At 34.8% G+C, this 20,807-nt stretch overlaps 3 protein-coding genes across 3 annotated transcripts in view; 1 reads left to right on the forward strand and 2 right to left on the reverse strand.

Moving 5' to 3' along the window:
• LOC129222361 (sodium/potassium/calcium exchanger 4-like) overlaps positions 1–2,869 on the forward strand; it is a 34,627-nt gene extending 31,758 nt beyond the window's left edge. Inside the window, exons 9-10 of the mRNA XM_054856858.1 lie at positions 1,501–1,602; positions 2,405–2,869. Coding sequence (XP_054712833.1) covers positions 1,501–1,602; positions 2,405–2,730 — 428 coding nt within the window. The 3' untranslated portion in view covers positions 2,731–2,869. The remainder of the gene's footprint in view (positions 1–1,500; positions 1,603–2,404) is intronic.
• A 9-nt stretch (positions 2,870–2,878) lies between these two features.
• On the reverse strand, positions 2,879–6,443 carry LOC129223120 (intraflagellar transport protein 74 homolog). The gene is made up of 3 exons (XM_054857685.1): positions 5,353–6,443; positions 4,815–5,295; positions 2,879–2,947 (listed from the first exon to the last, which is right to left on the reverse strand). Exons 1-3 carry the CDS (start codon positions 6,441–6,443, stop codon positions 2,879–2,881), a joined length of 1,641 nt encoding a protein of 546 aa, XP_054713660.1.
• A 5,989-nt stretch (positions 6,444–12,432) lies between these two features.
• Positions 12,433–13,215, reverse strand: LOC129223121 (uncharacterized). The gene has a single exon (XM_054857687.1). The coding sequence runs from the start codon at positions 13,213–13,215 to the stop codon at positions 12,433–12,435; it is 783 nt and encodes a 260-aa protein (XP_054713662.1).
• Positions 13,216–20,807: the final 7,592 nt, after the last annotated feature.

The following is a 20,807-nucleotide window of genomic DNA, read 5'->3' on the forward strand; positions in this document are numbered from 1 at the left end:
AAAATTAATATCATATCGTTTTACAAAGGAAGGAAAGAAGGGGGGAGAATCATCGAAGGTACCCCAATACGACTCTCGCAAATTCGGTAAAATCGCACCAAGAACCCACAATGATTGAAATTTCCCAAAATAGCTAAAGCAAGTATAAGGGGATTACGAGCGCAGCTACTTTTTTTAAATCACTTCATACTTCATTAGCCATACAGAGAAGGTTTTAGACTCCATGTTAAAAAAAAGTATCAACAGATTAATCTTTTTAAACATGAGAAGATTAATTTCATGTTTTGGAAATTTGTATATGCTTAAATATAGTGCTTTCGTTTCTAAATCAATACTATTTTCTTCTTTATACTTATTGCTATTTTAGTTTTATGGGTAAGGAAGAAACTCGATTTTTAATCACGTCAAAAAGATGTGTTTTAAATTCTTTCACTTAAAACAGAAAACAAAAGCAAGTAACGATTTTTTCTCTTAATTATTACTGACCCAGGCAACGCCGGGTATTTTCACTAGTATGCTTATAAAGGGGCAAAATCTCTCCACAATTTTAATTATAATACATACATTTGTGATAACATTTAAAAATACATTTTTGCTTAAATAATTTAACGGAAATTCTTTACTGCCAGGAGCAAGCAATTTTTTACCCGAATCAGATAAAGTTTTTATCCATTCACAACTTTTTTAGTATAATTGATGTAGTTTAGTGAAAAGGATTACATTCAGCAAGGTCACCAGGTACATTGTTTTGTGATAATGTCTTAAACACATGTATAGATCTTATTGCTTAAAAGCATTGATGCCCAATTTTTTTCCGCCGACTCGTACCTTATATTAACATGATTCTCACGGGACAGAACGTATATAAAATTTTAAAATATGCAAAACTCTTCTAAATGACATGGAAAAATATGAAAAAGAAAAGAAAATTAAGAAAGCAATAGTTTTTGTTGTTATTCCTATGGTTCTTTTGCTAAAATGCATTTGTTCTTCAGCAACCATTTTCTGATTATTTGGTTCCAAATCTGTAACATTGTCAATAACCGAATTTTTCATTTGTAACATTAAACAAAGCAACGGACCACACAAATCACCTTCACGGGCAGGACGTGGCCCGCGGGCTGTAGGTTGGGTACCACTGGTTTGAAGACATAACGAAATCACAGATAATCGCAATGCTTCAGTCAAACTCAAGCCAATCAAACTATTTTTCCTTTCTGACGCCAAATGACGCTCTTAGAAGCTTCTAAAGAACACGACGTACCTCGAACTAGGAAGGTTCTAGACATTTCTCTCCGTTTAAAAATATCTTAGAGTTTTGCTGTTAATTTTTCAAGCATGCAACCAATTTTTTTCGCTCTCTAAGCTTCTTCCTTATTCCTTATATATAGAAATTCTCAATAAAACGTAAACGAATTCTGTACAAGTTTTTTCTCTGATAACGCAATGTCTATGCAGGGAAAAAAACCTTGCTGTCCCTATAATGTAATTCTTTTTTAGGTCATACCTTTGGGCTACCAGATTCTGTGGCTGGAATCACTATTTTGGCAGCTGGTATCAGCGTTCCGGAAATTATTGCCAGTGTCATTGTTGTGAAAAATGGTAATTTGCATTTTATATTAGCAACTTATCTGCGATTTAACCATTTATTAGTAGTACTACTTAGAATGATTTTTACGATGCATTGGTAACAGGCAGCTTCGTGCCGATTTTTCAATAGAAGTTTAAAAATTTTGATTTTTTTTTTGGACTGCTCTTTATGCAAGTTGTTGTTAACCCAGGAATTTTGTATGGTTCAATTGTTGGTGTTTTTAAAATCATGTAGTGATTTAGGTTAATAGTGAAATTAAGTTTCTTTGAAACGTTAAATATTTCCGTTAATCTTAGACTATCTATAATTTTATTTCATTTGCTTGTTGTACAACCAGCAAAGGCTAGCGTCACGTTTGTGTTTAGCTTAGTTTTTTTTCCTTTGAACGTTTTTGTACTAGTGTTGTTTATGCTTCGCTATAGATTTAAAACAGCTGCTGTGATTTTAAATGGGGTTTAATAGGGTTTTTAATCGTAGTGTTCTTATTCAAAATATCATTTTATTTAATTTGGCACCATTATTTTCCCGACTTTTTATTATTTCTTTAAGTGCTATAGACAGAGCGAGGTAAAATTATTTTCACTTGTTTATTTCTCAAAAGGTTATTTTTGTTTCTTTCAAATGTTTCTATTTTGTTCTCGGTTACGAAAAGAAGAGATTTTAATTTGTTCGAAACGAATTCAATTTTTCTTTTATTTATTTATTTTTTTTATAAATTCTTAGCTGATTCTTTATTTGTAGTCAAATGCTTAAGTGGCAGTAATGCCTCTTACATTGATGCCTAACCTAATATGTTCTTTTATATCGTTACAGGTATGGCGAATATGGCGATTTGTAATCTAATAGGAAGCAATATTTTCGACATTTTGTTCTGCTTAGGCGTACCATGGTTCATTAAGACTTTCTTTTTCTCGCCTACATCAACTGTGATAATCAATAGTTCTGCATTAACATACACAACTGCAACATTACTATCTACTGTGATTCTATTGTTCGTTACGTTTAGTGTCGCCGGATGGAAGTTAAATTGGAAAGTCGGCCTCATGTGTTTGGTGCTGTACTTAGGATTCCTAATCATAGCATGTATGTTTGAACTTAATATGTTTGGTGATATGAATCCAGCTGCTTGTCAAGTCTGAAGTCACAAAAGCATGTCACCCCAGCTTTGAACTCTTGCTGTAGCACCCCAGAAATTGCGAGAAATCAAATATCAGCTCGCCGTACTGCCGTAAATTTTCCTTTAAACTGTCTGTCAAATAAAATATATTATTTTTATAATTCATTTCTTCACGTGGGAAATGTTCGGTTGTTGGGATTGTAGCCACTTTTGACGATGAACTTCCGAACTGGTATATCCTACATAGATTTTTCAATTGGATCCTAGTGGCAAATCTAGTAAATGGCAATCGAATACTGGCAACCTTTGAAATCGCGTCCAAAAACCCCTTCAAACTGAAACTATTTCTGTTTCCTTAAAACACTCAAATGGTGTTGGTGGTGGTGGTGATGATGATAATGCTGCTTGCATAGTCAAATTGATGATAATAATAATGTTGCCTGTATAGTCTAATTCAGGGATCTCCAAACTTTTTAACTCGAGGGCCACCATGTAAATTTGTCGTGGCATGGTGGGCCAACAATACAACGATATTTCAGTTCAGATGATCTAGATATTGTTGTCTTCCACACCCATGAATTTTTTTTTTTAATTAATTAAGCGCCCACTGGTGGTTTTTGAGATTTTCAGGGCTTAGTTTTATTTTAAAATGCTTAAATGGGAGAATATCATTAAAAAAAATGTTTTTTACCGTTTGTAAACTTTTTGCGAGTCAGACAAAATCTGATCGAGGGCCGGTTTCGGCCCGCGTGACTTAGGTTTCAGACAACTGGTTTAATTTATCGCGAAGGAAATACTGCCACATAGCAAAAATTCCAAACACTTTAGTACAAAATGTAGATGATTACTTTTGCAGTTTTAAATACCATAAGTTATTATTTTACTTTTAAAGAATGCATTCCTCAGTACATCTGCGAATAGCTGCCTTTCATTTAAGTACCAAAGAGAACACGTCAAGTTTACAACTTTTAGCAAACAGCCAGTTATGAAAACAAATTCATTTTCCTCAAATGAGTATAAAAAGTAAAAAATAAATAAATGCATATTTTCTGTCATAATTCTGTATAGCTCTATTTATATCAGGAGTTATTGTACTAAAAATAAATTACTGTTACATATACGTAACTATTAAAGACTTTCGAAATAATTTTATGCTCCAAAAAATAATTATTCACGAAAAGTTGTGTGTTTCTTCTTTGTAAATATGATATACTTCACCACGCTCTGGTTTTTTCTCTCTACTCAGGGTTTTTTATCTAATATTGTACATTATTTATCGTTCAACATCTTTTTAATTAAAAATATTAATCAAAAATTAGTTCGCGAACTGCAAAAAAAAAAAAAAAAAATACCAAAGCGTGTTACCGTTCACTAACACCGAAAGGATTGCGCTATCATAAAACTTACCTATAGGGTTCTGTGGGTAGTACTACTGCCATGGGTAGGTAAACGGCAGTATCTACAGAAATGAGTTTTCGAGACATTTGAAAAAACGCATTTTGGATTCAATACTAGAACTAGGGAAATATTGGAATTAGAGGTTCTTTTTCGCGCTTTTTTTCAGCGAAATCAAATAAGCAAGCTTGTACAACAGAGCTAGCGTACAATAGATGAGAAAAATGCATACTAATACAAAGTTTGCAAATACTGCCCTTTACTTGCCCAAGGCATAATAAACATTAAATCTTCAATTTAAAAATGTTTAATCAGAAAATAGATGCAAACATGGTGGAACTAAAACGTTGTCTTTTTATTTTCACGAAGATAGAAAGTGAAGGAGTCGCCTAGCCAAGTGGCTTGCATATAGCGGAATAGTATGAAACACCGTTTATATTATATGTTTTTTTTTCTTTTCATTATATACGTTTTTTAGATTGGTCCTTGCAGAATCATTACCTTGCAGAACACATTAACCTATCATACGTTTTTTTTTTTTCATTTATACGCCTTTTTCATACAGTCCCTTCAAAACCATATAAACGGTGCTTCACTACATATTTCTTCATAAAAGATTCTTTGAACGTAAAAATGAGAAGTTCTCTCTAAAAGAAATATTACCTTCCTTTCTCACAACATTTTATTTATTTCGGCCACAATCTTTTTTACATTTTCTTTAACAGGTAAATAATTCATCTCTTCCCTTTTAGCAACAATAAATTCTTTCATTGCAAAGTTTTCCTGCTCTAATTTATGCCATTTATTTTCTAACTCGCGGAGCTCTAAATGAACTTGATTTTCATTTAACTTTTTTTGCAAATGCTTTAATGTCCTATCAAGTTCATCAACAACGAATAGCATGCAACGCTTTTTCTTTAGAAGACCTTTTTTCTCTTTTAACAAATTTTTAATTTTCATTTGAGCCACACGATATATGTCATCCTTGGAGAGAGCATTCAGAGCTTCACATTTAGTTTGAAGCTTGAATATCTCTTCATTGAAATTTTTCAGTTCTTCATATATTTTTGATCCTAAAGAATCTAAGGCACTTAACTTTCCCAACAATTCATATTGCTTTTTGACCAAAATGTCCTCTTCTGAACTTATTTCTTTTTCTGGAACACCTGACTCAGTCACATAAGAAAGGTTGCTTTTTGAGTGCATGCACATAATGTAGTTAAAATGACTATTTTTTTCTAGAAGTGACACTATTTTTTGTTGCAAATATTCGATTGTATTCATGAGCTGTATGCGATTTTCATCGAAACTTGATAAAAAGTTATCAATTATTTCTTCTTTACTTTTGAGTTTATCGTAGTTGATGCACCGTTCGGCATTTAATGAGTCTTCTTTCTTGAGATCTTGCACGTAATTTTTCATTCTTGATATATTCCCATTCACAATACGTGTACATTTCAGAATGTATAAGAGAAGATCTTCATTTTCGGCTTTTTCTTTTTCAAGCAAATCTTCCGAAGATAAGTCTCTAAACAAAAATAATTGTTCTTCTTTTTTCTGCTTTAATTTCTGCAGTTTCACTAGCAACTCTTTAGCTTGTACTTGGTCTAGCTTTGATAATTGAAGTTCAAGAGTTTCTCTTACAGATTCAAATCGATGTAGTTCTTCGTTTTGAGTTTCAAGCTGTGATGAAAGCTCCATATCAATTTTCTTTAAGTCTGAGATTTTGTTTTGCATTTCCGTACTAGCCGTAAGTTTCAGAATGTCCGAAATATTTGATTCTTCATTTATGCCTGACAGTAATTCTTTTACCACGCATTCTTTCTTTTTTTGCAAGTTAAATAGTTTCTCAATTGATTTCATCATCAAGGAGTTTTGAGCTCTTAGAATATCAAGTTCCTTTTCCGCATCAACCATTTCGATTTCCGTTGTTGTTATATCATCTACTATATTATAAATCGAAAATTTAAATCGAAGTTCTTGAATTTCTTTCGCTAAAGTCTCTGCTTCCTTTTGGTAAAACGGTTTTGACGACAGCTCTTGACTGAAATGGTAAATATCTTTCACAAGTTTGTCAATCTCATTTTGAAGCTCCGTTTTCTTCTGAAGTAATAAACCCTTGAAAAACGATTTATCCAAGACTTTTCGCCCACTGGCCTTGGCATTTTGTTGTTTTGGGATGACCAACCCTTGTTCTAACACTAAAATATTTTTCATGTCAGTGTTATAAATAGGATTACGAAGCGCATAAGTTGAAGGCATTGATCCAGATGTAGAAGATATTGATAATGAGCTCCTTGACTTTCTTGAGAATGAGGTTTGCTGCTCGAAGTTTGGCATTATAAATTTAATGGCTACAGAGTTATTTAAAGTTGCAGTGTAATCTCAAACAGATCAGTAAAATGAATTACTTCAAGAATGGCTTGAGAAAAAAAAGCATCCGTTTCTATCATATGTAACAAGGCACAAGATAAATGTGAAAATAACATTTAAAACGGCGGTTTCCAAAAAAAAAAAAACCGTAAGAAAACAAAACGATATAATAAATTCTAGAAATTTCAGCAAAAGTGTCGAATTTAGCAAGGCATAGCTTTATCAACAAAAACGAAAAAAAAAGGAGTCCATCGATAAGGGCAAAACCGACTCTTTAGATTTTTGTTGGAATAAAATACAAAAACTAATCGTTTGCAAAATTAAAAAAACATCCTTTAAAAGTTTTGAATCCTTTTTTGAACGAAATCGCAATTTTAAAACGAGGAAAAAACTGAAAATTCAATAATCTACTTATTCTATACTTGTAACTTATTAAATTTTTGAATGTCAACAGTCTTAAGAATCAAATCTTAAGAACAAGAGATGCTCGTGATAATTGAATGGTAATTGACCATATATTTCAATTATTTTAGATGTACTAGAAAATCGCCCGTCAAGGTATGACTGATGAAAATTGCTTCTACATTTGAACGAAACAATTGCCTGTTTGAGGAGATTTTGATAGTTGAAATTTTAACCCTAACCCTAATGTATTAACCCTAAACTCTAGTAGATAGCGTTCATTGTTGACGCTTTTTTGGATTCTTCATTGTCCTAAAATGACAGTTGTACCAGTAAAACAGTTAAGTTACCGAATCCAGTTCAGCCTTGTCAAAATAAATCATTTCCCTGCGCGCCAAATATTTAAAAAAAAAAAAAAAAAAAAATTATCATACCATGTATTCAGTAAATTACCGTCCATTAGCCAGGGCTAAAGCAGAAATACGTGAAATACACCGCCAGTTCAGTCATTTGTGTATTTCACGTATCATTGAGTCATGACTTGAGTTTCATTGTTGAAACACTCACATTACTTGATCATCGGCTATTGTATATAGTACTGTCTGGACCATCTATTACATGGAAAGGCTAATATCCGGTTTATAGGCGGAAAATGGACTTATCTATTAGTTTACAGGGCTGTTAGTTGGTTTGTTTCAGATGTGCACTTTTGCTTCTCTATTATTTAGCCTTAGTTTTGTAAAAATGAAAATTTGCTCACAGCAGCATATTTTAAATCTAAAGTTTCTTCGATCCATATTCTTACCGCAAAAATTAATTGATTTATTTGTTCACAACGAAGTTTTGAGCTTACCTTTTTGCTTTTACGTTCCTGAACGAAATGAAATTTTTTTTTTTTTTTTTTTTGTTTCCATGGTAACTATTTTTGTTTCCCCTATTTTATTTTTGAGAATGCAATAAATGAATAAGGACTGGTGACATTATAAAACGCGTGCATAAAAATCCCATCGTTATTTTCTCTTCTCCCCTGCTAGATTCATTCAGATGGAATCGTCTTTACTTGGCAGATTGCCGAATTACATACAATCCGTGGTCAAACAGTACCTGGACGACCGAGCCTCGCTCGGCTTTAAAAGAATTATTTTTTTTCAACTCGTGTTTTTCTAAGGTTCGATACTTTTTCAAATATACATGAAAGAATTACGTTAACAAAATATTAAGGTTCTCGCCAGTCGTTGGATAAGCTTCCAAGAAACGAGAGATATACATGTAAACACTTCATCAGCATTATAATCATTTAAGCTATAAGAAACCTACTACTGAATATAGGCCTCTTCTACCCCACAGACATCCACCTAGGAAAGCTCTGAGCTGGTTGTGCATAAATATTTAACGCACGGTATTGCCAAAAAAGTACTTTCTATAGGCAAATATGGCGACAATAAATTTCAAAAAATGAATTGAAAATGCGCCGCGACCTTCTTTTAACACTAAACTACCAAACAAAAAAGATTCTGAATGGAATTAAATCAGCATTTTGCTTTAAACTATCTGTTACATTTTTTTTCCACTACACAATTTTCCGGTCATTAATTGGAACTTGGAGCCAATTTTACTATGGTGAAATCGGTTTTCAACCCAAAACTTCCTTCCATACTACGTTGCGATTCACGATTTTACCCAAATCGAGATTTTCATTTGGAATATGTACTTTTAGTGTAGTTGGTCACTTTGCGCCAGAAAATGCTTAATACAGCTTGCTATCCATTAAAACTGATGATCCACAAACCACTCCAACAAATTATAACAACAAAATAGAGGGTGTCCGAAAAGTCCTTGACACATTTAAAAAATTCATAGAAAACCAACAAATTGTCGTATGAATTTGCGGTTTGCACCATAATCCTTCACAGGTTCAAGGGTTTTTATGACATAGAAAAAAAAATGAAAAGGGGAGAAAAAGAAGAAGAAAAAAAGCATTTCGCAGCCATAGTATCAGTACACTGTTAAAAGCAGGGGTTCCAGACGAGTGAAAATATTCCCTCTAAGGTGAAAGCATAGTGCCTGAAGGTGCATCATGTTGATGTATTGAATATTATTATCATCGGACATCAAACAATTAATCAGAAGGTTGAATAAATAAAAATATTAAGCCGCAGAATTAAAAAACATAAATATATACATTTATTTACAATCAATCACCAAAATATCAAGCGCCTTTTTTACACGAAACTTATCCCGCTATCTTTGTTAAAATTCCTATTTATGGAATTCTAAATTGAAAGTTAAAGTTATTATTTTTCTTCTTGCAACGCAACGCCTGCAAGGCTTCGCTCTATCTTTTAGCTCGATGGAAGGTTTTCCTGTCCGTTACAGGTAGTCCCCCTCCAGCGACAGCGACAGAATTACTTGTAGCAGGGCTTAAAACGTATTCTTCTTCCAGATCTAGTAGTTATTACTGGAGGATCGGAAGTAGTGCTGTCCTTGTTTGGTTGATCTTTTTCGGATTCAACATTTGCGGGAGATAATGGTGCGACTGGCGAAATGTGAGAGGTTGGAGTAATATCACTTTGGCTGATATAAGCTGGTTTTAGCCTATCAATATTTACATAAACTGTTCTATTCTTGATGCGAAGTTGAAAAACTTTATCTTTTCGATCAAGAACTTCATATGGTCCTTCATAAGGTGGATCAAGACTTTTCTTTATCCTGTCAGTTCGTAAGAAAACATGAGTACAGGTTTTCAAGTCTTTGCTTATGAACACGGTTTTGTTTTGACACTTAGGTGACGCAGGGCGCATGTTTCGCATGTCATCCTTCAATCGTCCAATAAATGTTGCAGGATCAGGAGGAGAGCTTGTCGGAGAAAGAAATTCTCCCGGAATTCGTATAGGAACTCCATACAGCATTTCAGATGCTGTAGAACGTAATTCTTCCTTCCAAGCTGCACGGAAACCAATGAGAATAGTGGGTAAAATCTTTGTCCAACGAGGATTGGCATGAGCTCGAATAGCATTTTTTAAATCTCTGTGGAAGCGTTCCACTAATCCATTTGATTCGGGGTGGTACGGTGAAGTACGATGCCGTACAGTACCCAGTAAATCATTTAATGCTGTGAAAAGAGAAGATTCAAATTGAGCTCCTTGATCCGTTGTAATTCGTAGCGGAGCGCCAAATCGCGCAATCCAGCCAGCATACAAAGTTTCTGCTACTGTAGCAGCAGAGGTGTCACTTAAAGGATAAGCTTCGGGCCATTTCGAGTATCTGTCCACACAGGTAAGGCAATACTGGAATCCATCGGATGGCGGAAGAGGACCAACTAAGTCGATATGAATGTGCTCAAATCTTGCATCAGGCGGCTTAAAACATCCTAACTCACTTCGTGTATGTCGAGTGACTTTAGATTTTTGGCACTGAATGCATGATCGAGCCCAGGTAGTAACATCTTTTTTCATGGAAGGCCATACAAATCGCTCTTGTATCAATCTCAAACTTGCACGAACACCAGGATGTGAAAGGTTGTGTAACGCATTAAATATAGGTCGGCGAAAATGTTCAGGTACTACAGGACGAATGCGGCCTGTTGAGACATCGCATTGCAGGTCATATGAAGAGTCAGCTACAGGGAGTGGTTTTAGCACTAACGATGTAGTTGAATTTCCCAAAATAATGTCCTGCAGACCAGTATCTTTCTTTTGTGCAAGAGCCATTTTCTTATAATCGATTGATGCTGACGAGTCGATATGTGCAATTTCAACACGTGAAAGTGCATCGGCTACTGAATTTTGGAGACCGTTAATATGGCGAATATCTGTCGTGAACTGTCCAATGAAGTCCAAATGACGCAATTGTCTGGGAGTACATTTGTCAGACTTCTGTTGAAATGCAAAGGTTAAGGGCTTGTGATCAGTAAACAGAATGAATGGACGACCTTCGACCATGTGTCGGAAGTATTTTATGGCTGAATAGGCAGCTAACAGTTCTCTATCGTAAACACTATATTTTTGCTGTGCTGGCGATAGTTTCTTTGAATAGAAAGCAAGGGGTTGCCAAGAACCAGATACCAACTGTTGTAACGCAGCTCCCATACCTAAGTCAGATGCATCTGCAACGATAGCAAGCAACGCTGAATGCGAAGGAAACGCTAGAGTAGTTGCTTCAGCTAAGTCGTTTTTTGCTTTGAGAAAGGCAGCTAATGATGTTTCTGTCCATTCTATTTTACGTTTATCATTTTTACTAGCACCTCTTAAATATTCGTTCAGAATAGCTTGAGTTTCAGCAGCGTGTGGAATAAATCTTCTGTAAAAATTTAGCATAGCGAGGAAACGTCGCAGCTCTTTTATTGTACTTGGTTGAGGAAAATCTTTTATTGCGGATACTTTGTCTGGAAGTGGCGTAATTCCATGAGCGCTAATTTTATGACCTAAAAATGATACAGTAGATTCACCTAAAACACTTTTTGATGCATTGAGTCGTATGCCATAGTTTGAAAATCTTTGAAATACTTCTCGAAGATGTTGAAGATGTTCTTCTTCATCCCTAGAAGCAACTAAGACGTCATCGAAGTATGGAACACAAAAGTTCAGTCCCGTAAGTATATTATGAACAAAACGTTGAAAGGTAGCTGCACTATTGATTAATCCGAACGGCATATATAAATATTCAAACAGACCGAATGGAGTAGTGACTGCTGTTTTTGGTATGTCCTGTTCGCGAACTGGAATTTGGTGGTAAGCTTTAGTCAAGTCCAAGGTGGAGAAAATTGTATTTCCTTCTAAAACTTGGAAGCAGTCTTGGATATGAGGAACCGGATATCTGTCGGGAACAGTGACAGAGTTTAATCTCCTATAGTCCCCACAAGGACGCCAATCACCATTTTGCTTTTTAACCATATGAAGTGGACTTGCCCAACTGCTCTTAGAGGGTCTACAAATCCCTTCAGACACCAGGTATTCAAATTCAGCTTTAGCAGCTTTCAACTTGTCAGGTGGCAATCTTCTAGGTCGTGAGAAGACTGGACGACCTTTTGTTTCTATACAGTGCTCAACATCATGCTTCGCTGTCAGCGGTTTCAATGCAGTTTCTGTTAGTTCAGGAAATTCACTCAGCAGGCGATGAAATTTGGACTTTCCATTTACGCATTTTACTGTAGGAGCAGCATTAGCAGACATTTGGCATTTTGACTGTAGGTTTGTAAGTGGGTCAAGCAAGCGCTCATGTTTGATATCCACTAACAATCCAAAGTTCTTTAAAAAATCAGCTCCGATAATTGGTTTAGTCACGGCAGCAATTATAAAGGGCCAGTGAAACACTCTTCGTAAACCAAGGTCTAATTTTAGCAATTGTTGGCCATAAGTCTGAATGGCAGTTCCATTTGCAGCAAAAAGTTGTAACTTCTCGGGAGAACGATGTACTCTCAGAAAATCAGGAGGAACCACAGAAACATCAGCACCTGTGTCAATCAGGAACCGCATACCGGAAGAACTATCCGAAATATACAGTCTATGTATAGCTGAATGAGTGCCGTCACCCGAGGGACCGAGTGACGGCCCCGTTAGTTTTCCGAGGAATAAGTACAGGGCATTATGCATTTATTTGCTTTATCTTGAAAACGATAATGGTACCAACACAGGCCATTAAAGTGTTTTCTATTACGACTTTGGGAACGTCTTCTTTTTGGATTAAAATGAGGGCTTTTATCACGAGAGCGAGAACTCATTTCTAATCGGCTAAGACGGGAAGAAATGTCATGCAACATGTCTTGAACTGACTGCTGATCGGATGAAACAGCTGTAATCTTCGTACAGTTATTATCAGTTGCAATAATTCCATCAGCCATCATTGCAAGTTTGTCCAAATCATCACTGGAAATAGCTAAAATTTGCTGTGCATTTACTGGAAGTCTTTGTAAAAATAAAGTTTTTAGCAATTCTTCACTTATATGACTAGGGGATTTGCTTCGCATTTCTAGTAACAATCGTGAAGGCTTTTTATCACCCAACTGCATACCGGAGATTAAACTTTTAAAACGTTCCGTTTCACTTTCTGCATATTGTTGGCAGAGTCTAGTTTTCAATGCAGTATATGGAGAACTGCTTGGTGGCTGCAAAATTATGTCGCCAACCACCGCCAATTCTTCTGGTTGTAGCGCTGACACAACATGGTGAAATTTTGTAGATTCCGCAGTTATATTCGCGAGCTTAAATTGCGAGTCTAATTGTATAAACCAAAGTTCTGGATTAGCTCGCCAAAATGCAGGCAATTTTATTGTTACTGCAGAAACAGTTCCATTGTTTGTATTTCCTGCGGCAGATGCATTTTCATTATCATTATTCATTGCGAATTATAACGTGAACAAAAGTTCAAAAAATGGAGCAAAGTTCAGAGTTAAATATATAGTGCAAAATATTGAATGAAAGTTATTACAGGAAATAATCAGTCATTTCAAATAAAATTATGATAATGCATACCGATATGGAATGCTGGCCTTGAATTTCCACGGCAAATGGTTTTGAGAAAGCAATGTTCTATCCGGGTCACCAATTTGTTGATGTATTGAATATTATTATCATCGGACATCAAACAATTAATCAGAAGGTTGAATAAATAAAAATATTAAGCCGCAGAATTAAAAAACATAAATATATACATTTATTTACAATCAATCACGAAAATATCAAGCGCCTTTTTTACACGAAACTTATCCCGCTATCTTTGTTAAAATTCCTATTTATGGAATTCTAAATTGAAAGTTAAAGTTATTATTTTTCTTCTTGCAACGCAACGCCTGCAAGGCTTCGCTCTATCTTTTAGCTCGATGGAAGGTTTTCCTGTCCGTTACACATCACAGGCTAGAAAATAGAGCAGAGGAGCCAGAACATCATGCAATCGCAGAAAGACTCATTGCGCATGCGCTTTTTGCCTTAGACATACATTCAACCACCTCAATATGGCGGACAAATGATGATTGCGTTTGTGTGTCTTTCACATTGAATGAAGTACACTATTGGATTAAAACCCAACTTTTCTAGGATTAATTATCCGAAATTACAAGTAAGTACAGCTTTTGATCGCTTTGTAGCTTTTAGGGCTTTCAAACATAGTTAAGTGTTTAAAAGTGCATTTATTACTTTTCACAGTAACCGTTAGTCTTCTAGTTCTCGTTTACTGTTACTATCGTGAAATTTCCATCATTCAAAACGCTACTAAAAATATCTGTCATTATTTTCTTGAATACTCGATAAGCAGCTTTTATTAGTCACCAAAAGAACCTTAATAAAAATGTTTCTTGTGCTTCGTAGATTATAACATAAAGATAGCGAAAAAAAAAATCTCTCTCAGTCTAGCTCTTTTTTTCTTTTTTTTTTGCTTTTTCATTCAAGTGTTAGAATCATTTCCTGTTATAGCAGTCCTCGAAAGCGTTAGAACTTTCTTTTGGTTTTTTATTTAACTGTTGAAAAACTTTATGTGCAGTTTCTTTTGTTACTCTTGATTAACGTTTATGAAACGATTTTGTTTTTCCGTAATTGTAATATCCCTGAATATTTTTGGCTCATCATTTAAATAATCCATAAATACAGCTATGCTTCATTTTCGGAATACGTCAAGTTTTAGTAAATGTATAATTTCTCACATGTTTTAAATAATTACTCGTTTTTAAATTATAACGTATTTGTGACAGATCTTTGATACAAGTGAAGGGGTAGATATTTATTGTTTTATTAATTTTTAACATTACTTTTTGTAAAAAAAAAAAAAAAAAAAAAAAAAAAAACATCAGAACCCTGAATTTTTTCACATGTTTTTTAACGACCCCAGAGTTATTATTCATATTATTTATTTTATGATTCTTTAAGAAAACGATAAAGATTTCACCGGTCCGCAAAGTTTTTCATTTGCTTTTACCGCGCCCGTGGGTCAAAAGAGGTTGAGAAACACCGAGTTAGAGCACGATCAGATGAATTAACGCTATGAGCACTTCTTAACTATGTTGAAAACTCTGAAATATGATCAAATGCTGTAATTACATGTTTTAATCATTTCCAATACCGAGTTCAATGTGAAAAATGTCCAAAACGTAAAATATCATAAATCAAAACAAAACTAAAAAAAAAAAAAAGGTACATAACTGTATTTAAAAACGCACACAATACGGGGGAGGGGGGAGGAGGATCTATAGTAAGGGTGCCATTTCTCTCTCCGAAGGATCCTTTTTTTCACTCCGGCTGTCTAGTTTTTAAAAGGTGCCTGTTTTTCACCCTATTTAGAGGTGCGATTTCGGCTCCGTATTGGGTGCCGCTGGTGAACAAGCGTTTCTCCCCTGAAAGGTGCCGAATGCATCCTGTAGTTTTAACAGTGTATATGCTATGCTTGTAATTCTTCGTTTAGTAATTTTCATTCATACACTGTATTTAATGGCTTTGCTTTTTTTTTTTTTTTTTTTTGAATTTAGTAACCAGATTAATTTACACTTTATCGAAAGTTTAATTTGTCCTCTTGCGACTTTTGGAATCCATCAACAGTTTTTAAAAATCTTTACCAAACCTTTTTTTTTTTTTTTTTTTGAGTAATCACGATTGCTTATTGCGTTCATTTGACTGTTTTGAATTCCTATCATTTTATTTTCCCACCAGCACCCTCTGCCAGCACCCCCGTCACGTCGACCGGCCTCACGATGCTGCTCCTCTTGCGTAAACCGTCTCCAGGTTGCGTTCATATCCTACACACACACGCATACACACACACGCCTACGCACACATACACTCATGCCTGCGCACAGACACAAACACACACTTCTACACACACACATACATGCACTCATGCCTGCACACAGACACAAATGCCTATATATGCCTACATACACACACACCACCGCCTACACACACGCGCGCGTACACACACAGCACTGCATACACAACAAGCACACACGCGCATTCATACACACACGCTCGTGATTGCGAAAAACATAATTTGAATTCAAGATGCCGAAAATTCAAATTAATCTTTTTTTTTTTTTTTTTTTTGAAGTTTGGGAATGCATTTCGATAGTAGAGGCTTCAATTAGCAAATTTCAGACAATGCTTTTTCTTTTTTTTTTTGTTTGATGCAACAACAAAAGCGTACATAGTATTTGGCGTCAGAACACTTGACGAAAGTTGGAAAAATTTCCAAGAGCCCTAGTAATTGAAATCTTCCTTCAACTTTGTCGAAGCTCAGGATTAGCTGAGTAATACCTGTACGTGAGTGCCAAGAAGTAAATAGTGTTGATATATACGTGCGTTTATTTTTTTTAAAGTTTAATACATATAAACTGAAGACCTTCCACATCCTTTCAAACCTTGTTCAGTTCTGTTCTAGTCTAGTAAAGAAAAATTTCCAAAATAGCCGCGATTCAGTCCTAAAATATATTACATCTATTGTATGCAATGCAAGGTAATAAAATAATACTTTTTGAGCCAAAACCAGTTTGTACCAGTCTCATGGATTTAATTTTAAAATATTGTTCATGCACTTGTTTTCAGAAAAATACATAACTTTGGCGACAAAAGGACTACTTGCCTTGGCGAGCGTCACAATATAACTCTTTAAAACTCAAGATAAGCCTCGTTTTATAATATGAAAATATTACTTCCTCTCTTGGCGGAAACACGTCGCAATAATAGTCTAAAAGTCAAAATAGGCCTCGTTTTCTGAAAATACCTTTTTTTCTGCACAAAAGGTACCCTATGTTCTATTCTGCACCCCTGACAACATCTATACAAAATCTCATGATGATCTATTGTGTAGCTAATGCATGAAATCATTACAAACTAGCCGCCTGCGGCGACCAGCTGGTCCGCCTTTTTACGCCATTCGCCTTTTTGCGCCAGGGTTGCAAGCTTTCGGTGGCTGCTTGGACAATTTAGCGACGGTATTTATCAATGTTTTTGTCTATATTATCAATATTATCATTCGCCTTTTAACGCCAATGTTGCCGCCTTCGGCGGCTGCTTAAATAAATTTCGTGGCGGTATCAATCAATCCATATCTATCTATATCATTAGTGGTTTGAATAAAATATTTTCTAGATCTCTCTCCAGTTCCGTCGTTTGGAATATTTTTAAAGGAAGGTGAGGGGAGACACAAACGGCGTACTCTTCATGCAAATTTTGTCGAAAAATAACAAAATGCAAATTCCACTTTTATGTGAAAGCATTGTTTTTTCGAAGTCATGGTGTGTGTATGTGTGGGGGGGGGGCATTGACACCTCGTTGAAGTTCCTTAAATGACGGGCATGTCTCTTTCTTTGCTGTCTATTTAATATATCGACCTCTATATTTGTTTATCTATCTATACGATCTATGCATATCTATCGCTGACAGTAATTAACAATCTTTTTTTATTTATATAAGTATTAATTCGAAAAAAAAAAAACATTTTTTGTCCACTAAATCTCTATCTCTATATCTACCTAATGCCGCCTTCGGCGGCTATCTACCTTTACCCAGACAGCACAGACCTTCCAATTTTCGTTGTTATGTCGTTGAACTGGTGCAAAACTCATGACATATCACAAACGGATATCGACGCGATGTAGATTTCCGCACGTAGTTGGGCTTTTCCAAATATGGTTGACAAAAGTACGAAATTGGCACAGGTTTCAAAATAAATCCAAAATATGTTTGAAAGTTTACATTTATAGTATATAGCGTATCTCTAATTTTTGTAATCATTTTGACGAGTTTTTACATGTCTGAAAACTGTTTAATCTGCTCATGCGCAACAATTTCAGTTTAGAAAAATGGCTATTTACTGACTGTAGTATGTTTCCACGTTGTTAGTTGTCGGGTTGTGTATTGTTGCGAGCGTGAGTGTGTAAAAGAATTAGCGATTTCTTGTATTAACGTGAAGTAAGTAATTGCCTGCTTTTTAAGTTTTTTAAAATTATATTTTCTAAATTCAAGAAACAATGTTCTGATCGTAGAAACGACGTAGAGATAGCTCTGAATTAAAAGTTCTCATGTTATTACTATTATTATTTTGTTTGTTTGTTCAGATTGTTGCTGGAATAAAATTTGTGAATTGTGCATACAAAAGAAATGGTTTATTGTCTACTTAAATATGAATACAAAATAGGTTATCAATGATTCATAAATTACTTCCATGTTTCTTGGAAGTCTTAAATCTTTAAAATTACTTTTTTAAAACGCTAGAAATAGTTATTTTCTTAAATTAGTTAAATAAAATATACATATTTATTTATATTTGAAATTAATTTAAAAATTATTTCATTTTCTTGTCTTTCTTAATTATTTTATTGAGTTATATTAAAAAATTTAAATTTCATTCAAATGATTTTTTAAAAAATCTTAAGTATATTTTAAAAATTTTGAGGGTAAAAAAGATTTTAAGACTTTCAAAAAGTGTGCAAGCAGGCTATAAATTATTGGTAACTTACCAAGATGCAATTTATGTAGATATTTCGTGACACAAACACATGAGAAAATCGTTGATAAATCATCTGAAACAGGTTGTTACTTCATCTAATATTGGTAGATAAATCTATTTAACCTCTAAAATCCGTTGAAAACTCCTCCAGAGAACAATATAACCAAAATAGAAATATCGTTGATATTTTGTAAGCATCCAAAAAACGTTGATAATTGCTCCCAAAAATGTTGAAAGTCATATCATATCTACAGCGATTTCACGTAAAATCGATGTGCTGGGCGGACATTTTGCTGTTTTATCAACCAGTTCTCTACGAATTTAAGAGGATTTCGGTACATGTGATCACGTTGATGTTACATTACTTCTACGATTTTGGGACGATTTGTGCTGTTTGGGTACGATCTATCTCTAAGTTTTCTTATCCATCTCTATTTACTTTAACTTCCCCGCTCATTTCCTAATAAAAACAAAGATTACTCAAAAAACCGCTTTTTTATTTAAATAGAGCAAAAAAAAGTTATCTCCAAAATTTCCCGTTGTGTGCAAAAAGTAACGAAGTAAAGTAAGTGACAAAGAAAAAAAAATCTCGCTGTTTTTATCAGGGCTGCGGAGTCGGAAGGAAAATGGCCGACTCCGACCCCGACTCCGACTCCTGGATTTTGAAGCGCCCGACTCCGACTCCAACTCCGACTCCGACTCCGGATGTTTTTGATTTTTTTAATTGTATTTTTTCAACTCCCTCTCTCCCTTCAGGGGAAGGGGGAAAACCTCTAAACAGAGATTGAAATATTGATTCCTTTTCATGAAAATTTCGCATTTTGTTTATTGTAAACCCAAGACGCATACAACGTTAGAAATTCAATTTAAAAATCAAATTTTCCAGCAGTTACGAGTTAAGAAGTGAGATGACTTAAAAATCCCTTTTAAAAAATTTGAAAAGGATTATCTGCAATTTGCCCCCCTTTAATGTTTAACAAATAAATATTGATCAAATCGTGTGCTTTCAATTTTTGAAAGCTGTAACTTGAGAGAAAAAAAGCTTTTTTTTTCTAAATCCAAGTTCTTGAGAGGGGGTGGTTTTCCCTGGGTGACACCCATCAGGTAGATGACACCCAAAGTTAATTTCAGAGTTTATAAATACTTTAATTATGAAAATTTTCGCGAATATATTTTAAATTATATTTCATCAATCAAATTTCAACGAAAATAGGACACATATACATCAGGAGCTAATTTTACACAAAATGCAGCCGGTATACAAATTTATACGAATAGCTTTTACTATACCTATATTTCTTCTTCGCTAAATTTTTAATTTAAATTTTATTGTCTGCTTTAGAATTAACCTTAATTTTAAGATTTTAAGATTAGCTGCAATCATTGAGTGTTGCAATCAAGAAATCATTTACACTTATTTTGTTCTATACTTTTTAGTGAGAACCAAGCTTATAGAAATAGTCTTAATAAAGAAAAAAACATTAGATTATTTTTCATCGGATCTTTTGGATTCGTGCTTTCGCGCCAGAACGTTTTTGAATTTGTCGATCACCCTTAAACGTTTCAACCTTAGCTACGGGCCTCGACTTATTAATTTGTTACGTTTCTTTCGCTATTTTACAACTGAGATCGAACAAAACACTATATTTCTATTTTTATTTGAAAGTGATTACTTGAAAATGTTAGGCAACAAAACCGTTTGCTGACAGTCGCTATTAGTTAAGTTAAAAAGCAAGCAAACTAGAGGACGGCTACAGTAAGTTCGGTAAGCATTCAGGCTAGCTGATTGCCATAATGGCAGTTATTTTCTCATTAGTATCTTTTTATACATGTAATTGAACCAATTGGTAGTCAGTTTTTAAAAAATACAAGGAGAGTCAGTGAAAAGGAAAGAAAAAAAGAAACCCGGAGTCGGAGTCGGAGTCGGCAAGTTTTCTAACAACTCCGACTCCGACTCCTTTACCCCAAAATCAGTCCGACTCCGACTCTTCGACTCCGACTCCGACTCCACAGCCCTGGTTTTTATTGAATTAAATGCGCACATCTATGAAATGTAACGTAATATAGATACAGCAAAAGGTCCAGCTTGGGGGTGGGGTGGATGGAAAAAGAAATAAATGCAATCCCTAAATTAAACAAAAAAAGGAAAGAAAAAAAAGCAAGCGCTGCCGGAAAAACACGTGGTCATCACGTCATAAAATGTAAAAGTGAGCTACACTGTTAAAAGCAGGGGTTCAAGACGAGTGAAAATATTCCCTCTAAGGTGAAAGCATAGTGCCTGAAGGTGCATCACAGGCTAGAAAATAGAGCAGAGGAGCCAGAACATCATGCAATCGCAGAAAGACTCATTGCGCATGCGCTTTTTGCCTTAGACATACATTCAACCACCTCAATATGGCGGACAAATGATGATTGCGTTTGTGTGTCTTTCACATTGAATGAAGTACACTATTGGATTAAAACCCAACTTTTCTAGGATTAATTATCCGAAATTACAAGTAA

The sequence above is a fragment of the Uloborus diversus genome, chromosome 5 (genome assembly GCF_026930045.1).
Source record: "Uloborus diversus isolate 005 chromosome 5, Udiv.v.3.1, whole genome shotgun sequence".
Classification (NCBI taxonomy): domain Eukaryota; kingdom Metazoa; phylum Arthropoda; class Arachnida; order Araneae; family Uloboridae; genus Uloborus; species Uloborus diversus.